At 44.3% G+C, this 7,468-nt stretch overlaps 1 protein-coding gene across 2 annotated transcripts in view; it reads right to left on the bottom strand.

Annotated features, from left to right (window-relative positions):
• The window catches only part of KIAA1549 (KIAA1549 ortholog), a 664,130-nt gene extending 657,020 nt beyond the window's left edge, over nt 1–7,110 (bottom strand). For both annotated transcript variants that reach the window (XM_069227988.1, XM_069227989.1), the window contains exon 1: nt 6,902–7,110. In XM_069227988.1, the coding sequence (XP_069084089.1) occupies nt 6,902–6,962 (61 nt within the window). In that variant the 5' untranslated portion in view covers nt 6,963–7,110. The remainder of the gene's footprint in view (nt 1–6,901) is intronic.
• Between the last annotated feature and the right edge of the window lie 358 nt (nt 7,111–7,468).

Genomic DNA, 7,468 nt, shown 5'->3' on the forward strand with positions numbered 1-7,468 from the left:
TAGGTCGGTGACATCTGTCCACTACCTGGTTAAGAATACAGCTGGGCTCTGGGAACAGGCGGTTAAGAGAATACTACAACGTGCCCCATTTGATAGGGAACTGAAGATCTGGAGTCTGGCCCCCTTTCGGGATATATATACTTGCAAGTCAATGGAGGCTTGGAGAACAGGTGGCTGCTTCGTGGCGGGTCATTTATATCCCAATGGTGAGTTTATTGCCTTTCAGGAGGCTCGAGCAATGGCCAGTTCTTGCAACATGCCAAAATTGAGTGTGGGGCCCAGGAGGTCTGGTCTGGGTTGTCTGTGGCCCCTGCGGCATCCAAGATGTTGACTCGGTAAATAAATTGGGGAGATGATTCCCACCTGGTTACCCTGTTTTATAGAGCGCTGCGTGGGGATAGTGTGGGATAAAGTGTGTGGCGCATAGGGCCAGCGATCGAGAGTTGGAGAACCCCATAGAAGACGTGGACTGGAATTTGGCACTGTCTCTGGTACGCACGGTCTCTTGTAACCACAGATGTAAGTTGTTGCACTTTAATTTTGTCCACCGGGTGTACATCACTCCTGCTCGTCTTAATAAGAAGGACCCGACAAGGGACACAGGGTGTCCTCAGTGTGGGGAGAAAGGCGCTTCCTTTATCCACTTGGCCTGGGCTTGTAGGGCGGTACAGCAGTTTTGGTGGGAGGTGGTTCGGAAGTTGGAAGGGGTCACTGGTCTGAAACTTGAGGCAACCCCATTGACTTGCCTCGTGGGTATAATACAGAGACCACAGGGCAGGCGCGTTCCATACTGATTTGTGCAGCTTGCTATGGTGTTGGCTAAGCGAAGGGTGGCTATGGGCTGGATGGGTACACGAAGCCCATCCCCTGTCCAGTGATGTTTTGAAATGGGGTGTGGCCGAAGAACAAAACATGAGACTGACACGCAGGGAAGAAGGGGCACTGGAAGACATAACAGCCTGGAGTACACTGTTAGAATGCTTCACGGGGACCCAGGATTCCAGCTCTGACTGGAGCACGGATGAGCATCCTTGACCGCAGGATGTTATGCTATGCACATAGGTGACAACCAACTGTGGTAATAGTGTATCGCTGGGAATCATGGTGTATGAATGACTTGGTTACATGGGAGGTCCTTTGGGAGGGGAGCTATTGCTGGTCTGGTTGGATATGCTCCATGTTTTTGTCTATAGGTGTCATCAGCCTCCGCCCAGAACAATGGGCATTCTGATTTCTCGTATGACAATGCACTGCTTGTTTTGTTTTTATGTTAAATTGTTTGTTATAAACTCAATATAATAGAGTTTAAAAAAAAAAACGATTTTAATTATCTTTGCACTATCTAATGGGAACCAAATCTGAAGTAGCAAAGCACTGTTCACACCGTGAAAGAAAATTATTTGAAATACTTTAAAATTATGTAAACTAAAAAAAAATAACACATAACGTAGAGTTGTTTACATTTGCTACAACTCAATTTAAATTCCGTGTGACTTGAAAAATATACTATGCTATTACAATGTATCATCTAATGTCATGTGTTTCAGCCAATGTGTTCGCAAAACCGCCTTATGAAAAAGGTTCTCATTAAACAGATTGTATTTCCCTTTACAGCATCCAAAAGAAAATTCAAAACTATGTTTAAGCCTTCAATCAATATGTAGTTACAGGCATTAAATAGATACCTGAAACCAGTGCTCAGTATGTGCTGGTGGTTTCAAAATGGGGGCACCAGCAGCACTTATTTTTCATTATCATAGCCTGACCACGAGCAAGAGAAAAAAAAAAAGGCAAACAAAAAAACTGAAAAAGGAGGAAGAGAACGATAGGAAAACAGTGACAAAATGAGGAAGCAGGGATGGGAAACAACTTATGCAAGCTAAAGAAGCAAAAATTGTAGGGTGGTGAAAGAACGACACGAGATGGAATCAGGGCTAGGCAGCCATTGCATTTGGCAGCCCCAGCATTTGCAGGACCAGCGATTGCAAACTAAGAGCAATTTAGGGTCCCTGCTTTTATTTATTATTTAGAACATATCTGAACTCCGACTACCCCACCATGTTAAATGAGGAGTATGTTTGTAAAAAAACATTTTAGATACAAATGTTTAAGGTTATCTGCCTAACTGATGTGTCAAAACTCTGATGCCCTCACATGATATTTTGGATCAATATACCTTCCTATTTAAATACAACCACCGTTTAAATTGTAATTTTTGTGATCAATTTTGTGAACCAATATTGTATTTCAAAATTATAATGAAAGCGTCAGCACCTCAAGTCCCCTGCTTTGACCACTTTGGTCGTAGGTAGCCTGCCCCTCAACAAAACACAATACTTGAGCCATCCGTTTTGGAATTAGCCATGGTGCGAATGGCCCACAACTTCCTTAACTAGTAGAACTAATCCAACCTACTTGCAATTGACAGTTACATGCTGTCCTATTGTAATTCAACAAGCCCCTTGCGTCTAGTGTGATGCTCAGTGCTTTAAATGGAAATATAGAAGTGCAGGTATTCACTCTTTAGAGTACCTGTTTGTTCCTGAGAAGTGCTGGTACTCTTCCCATTAAATGTATTGCAGCAGTGTAGGTACTATCCCCTTCAAATTAAAGACGTGCAAGTACTCAGTACCTCCCCATTTAAAGCACTGGTGATACTGTGATGTTGTAGTGTGCTTGATTCCCAGATGCCCCAAACCCATTGAAGGCGATTTTAACATTTATTTTCTTTTACAATTTCACCCCTTCCTTGGCAAACAAGATCTTGAGAAACTATCACCTTTGTACTGTTGACACAATTAACACATTTTACATCAGCCCAACGAGAAAAGTAGTCCAAAACCACTATTTCACACTTGCCACCCCCAGCCCCAATTGGATATTGAGCAGCTCTAAGGATCTAAACCAAATTCTGCCCAAGCCTTGTCCGGTACCAGCACCGTCACTAGACTGGGCACAGTGACTTAAGACTTATCACTGACTGCACACAATACGCACTGCCTCACACACTGTATGATAAGCCTGAGGAGACTTGGGTACGTAACAGTCTCAGTGCTTCTCTGTCATAGCCCTCGTGTGCCAGGTCTACAATTCTGTCCCGCTTCTTGGTCGGCACACCAATAAATCAGATTGCCTTAGAAAACCATCAACATGCCGATAGGCAGTCAATCTGTCATCCAATGTTTTTGAATGAAGCCAACCTACAGCCCATATACTCCATGGCCTTGCCAAGTACAGCATCTTCCCTCAGTTCTATTTCCCATTCGTACTTAAAAATTGACCCCTTTTCGAAAGAGGCAGTGAACAGACTATTATCAACTTCTCTCCTTTATCACTGTCCAGGCTTTGAGGTTGATCTAACGATAGCTGCGACAAACAATCAACAGAAATATTTTTCACTCCAGGAATATACTCTAAATGATATTTAAATGCTTGTAAACTTTATTGCCACTTCTCTATCATGGGTGTGGCCGTGGCTGTGTCGGTGAATAGGTCTAGCAATGGTTTATGGTCCAGTCGAATGTTAAATTCACGACTGAAAAGGCATCCAAGATGGTAAGTGAATCTGATTTCTTCATTAAGCTACACAGATCCAAACAGTTATCACAACCTAACCAGCAGACATTGTATGTGACATAAAATAATATTCCAATAGCAAGATTCTATTAACTCCCCATTCCTTAGCATGAATACGATTCCAACACACTTGCTTATTAGTTATCATCTCAGTTACTTACAACAGGTAATGTTTGTGAAAGCCCTATTTCCCTATATGTATTTCCCAACTACAAAAGGAGATAAATTCAGCCAACATGAACAGTAACCGTTTGACCTAAGAGGGACTATAGGTTTACAGTGCCAGTGAGGAAAGGACACAATTTAGCAGACTTGAGGCTTATTATGTTTTAGATGGTTACTCTTGCAATGTTCTTCCTCACTCCCTGCAGTCATCTTGTTTCTCCAACTACAAGGCTGATGGGTACAAAGCAGTTTTAGAAGGCTCTGTGAATAACACTTTTAGATGACTTTTCATCCATGAATGGAATTTAGTGACTAGAATCAGGTGACTACAGACATACTCCAAACCCGAGTTGTGATCTTTACATGTGGTATTACAAGTATATGATGGTATTATTAACACTCAATTCTTGATGAGCAGATATTTAAAGAACGAGTTTTGATATGTTCCACAGAGATGAACGCAGTCCCGCCTCAATACATACAAAAATAAGATAGAAAATACAAACGGGGGTGTCACTGAAAAGCCACACGTAGTATCATGAGAAGGTGAAGGCCTTTCTTTTAACAGTTGGAACAACTAAAATTAAAGACAGTGGGATTGTGGTGCAGCAATCTGATATGACTGAACCGTGACATGCAACACATAAAACTTACTAGACACATATTTAAGTGCAATGAAAAGTATGAACACATGCACTCAGTCATCAGCAACAACAACCTCTAAACTAGAGGATACAGAGTTCTTTGTGGGTTAACTGTTGGTCAGGCGGAGGGAGTGGGCGAATTTTTTAGCCTCTCTCAAGATTACTTAATGCTATTCACCACCTTTAGAGAAATCATATGAACTGGGTTTCTGAGTATTACACAAATTAAGTTGAAACCCAATACGAGCATCAGATAGAAAGGGCAGAGACGACCATCTAAGTGCCAGATACACCGGTTTGTATTGTAATAGTTTGTGGTGACACTAGCAAACTGGACAAGCCTGCCACTCAAAAGACTACATTACATCATTATTTATAGATCCCAGCCAGTAATGTTTCCGTTTTGAGCAAAATAAATACTCCCCAGTCAAAGCTGTACCTTGTAGGACAACTGCAAGTATGAAATAGTACACTCCCCGCAGACAGCACAAAAACATGGGCATTCTGAATGTGTAAGTGATACACTCCTCCCAACTCCTAATAAATAAAATATAAAGCAACAGTCAAAATGCCTAATACGCTGGGCATCTTTTATAAGCTGCAGCTTGCTCCGTCATGAAAAGCCTAGAACATTGTCTCCCAAAGCACTTTAGTTGGGGACAAAATCTACTTCTCCAATCCTTTAATGTCTCATAAAAAAAAATCCAGTTTCCTTTTAGGAAAATAAGCGGGCCCACCACACATTCACAGTTCAAGAATGTGTTTAAATTGAATGCCTTTGCTAATGTCCCTCAGGTTGTTACAGCAATAGCACTGGGGTATATGTACCGCATGTGACTGGACTTTTAACAGGGTCAGAAGATGCATGCGATAGTCAGCTGGCGGGACCAGATCAATAACAAGCCAAAACCAACTTTGCAACCTTGAAATAAAAGTTAGCAGTGGTGCGCTTGAGTTGCTAAAGTGAGAAATGAAAAATGAGAATTAAATCAGTAGAAACAGTCTACATCCCATCCTGGGTTGACGGTCACAAATTATCCCACTGGGAAACAATTCCACCATGACCTGCAACTTTGGCGCAGTACCAAAAATATGGAGCATCCAGAACTTAGGACAGATCCTTAAAACACTTCTTTGAGCAGAGAGTTGAAGAAATTCTAAACAAAGTACGTCTCAGCTGGCCAGCTATGGCCTCTCCTTGGGAAGTGATATCCTTAACTTGCCTGCATGATCTACCAAGGCCACGAGGCTGGTAAGTCCTACTGCGATTCTTTCCAGTCCCTAAATGAAGTTCGTACTGACTAAAATTATCATGCCAAATGGCTAAATTCTACAGCATAAAAGACTGCCTTCGTTATCATTTCCTTGTGTTTACTGCAATTACAACAAGCATCTTTGGGTCATTAAAAGTAGTTATCTTCTCGTAATTAGCTTTTAATATTGTAAAAATGGTTTTGTACATGCAATAGTATATTAATGCAACGTATTTGATCTGCAATTTGTAAAGCGCCTTAACAACGTCAGTGACTTGGAACTATTTAAAACCACATAAAAATAAAATGCTAGTGCCCCACAATATTAGTAATAATACTAAACAGGAAGTGAAATATAATGTTAGTTACAGTAATAACTTGAGAGTGCCAAACGGTCCACCTAACACCAAAAACAAAAGCCCTGCTCCCACTCAAAGTTCAGGTTGTTTTTTTAAGTAAACACATTTTGATAGCTTCTTCACATCCCTTCCATCACAATTTCCGTCGTTTGCATGAGGGAAATGTAAGTTATCTCGGCAGATAGAGGTACGGGCAGCATTTCAAAGCAACACAGTGTGATCATCTAGGCACTAAAAATATCCAAATGCCATAATTCCATACACACAGATTCGCTCGGTTTTCTGTAAGACAAACATTAAAATGCCTAGTATTTTGATTTACGACTGGAGTCATTCTACAAGGTGTGGAACGAAGACACCGACAGCGGAAGTGGTGAAACGGGAACATCAATGGAAAGGGATGTGTGAGAGGTACAGTGAAAAAAGGCTAAATGTGACAGAACATGGACAGAAAGGGCTGCATTATGGAGGGGTGGAGGGTGACATTAAGTGGTAAAAACGATACAGGAGCTAGAGTTGGGGGGCACAAGAAGCTGGGGGGGGGGGAGAAAACAAGATGCAGAAGAAATGCAATGGATATAACAGGATAAGGGTGGGAAAGAGGATCTGAGCATGGAAACGTTGAAATGACAGAGAAGACGGGAGTTAGAGCATGTCAGGTGATCCTGGTAGCAGGCGAACAGTTACAACACATGGGGAGGGGCAGTGGCACTGAACGGAGGGAGGGGGTGCAGGGAATACGGAGTAAAGACCAGAGGATGGAGGCAGTAAGGATGCGGGGGTGGTGTATGAGCACATTTTAAGTAACGGGAGTGGAATGTGCAGGGAGGGCTCAGATGCAGAGCCGGGGGCTAACCCTGCCGTGCGCCCCTTATTCCTCAGCACCCTGGAGTGCGGCCCTTACCTGCGGGGAGGGCGGCTACCAGCAGCAGTAGCGCCCCGAGAAGGGGGCGCGCCGGGGCCATACTCAGAAACGGGTTCGAGGCCGTTCAGCTCCGGTCCGCTCCGCTTTCCCTCATCGCAGCGGGAGCCTGCGCAGCCGCTAGCTATGCCACCCAAGCGACCCCCGCATCCCCGATGCCTTTGTGTATCCTGGGCTCCGTGTGCCGCCAACACCGGCTCCCATCACACGCGCCCCCTCCCTCTGCACGGGCACCCAGGCCCTCGGCAAGCAACGTCCGCGTGCGCCCCCTCGCGGGCTCGTGGCTCGGCTGCAGCCCCGGCGCGCGCCCCCTCGCGGACTCTCGACTTGAGTGTAGCCCGTGCGCGCGCCCCTCCGCTGCTTCCCAGCTCGACTGCAGACGCAGCGCGCGCCCCCTCGCTGCTGCTTGACCCTTCGTCATCAAACGCGAAGTCTGTCTGGTGGCCTCTCAACTCTTGCGTCTGAGCAGCGCCGCCCTCAAGCGGCTGGACACCCGTACCAGCTAAAGCGCACACAGGCTACAGAACATAACGGGAAACAAACGTGCGA

Source organism: Pleurodeles waltl, chromosome 4_1 (assembly GCF_031143425.1).
Source record: "Pleurodeles waltl isolate 20211129_DDA chromosome 4_1, aPleWal1.hap1.20221129, whole genome shotgun sequence".
NCBI classification, from domain to species: Eukaryota; Metazoa; Chordata; class Amphibia; order Caudata; family Salamandridae; genus Pleurodeles; species Pleurodeles waltl.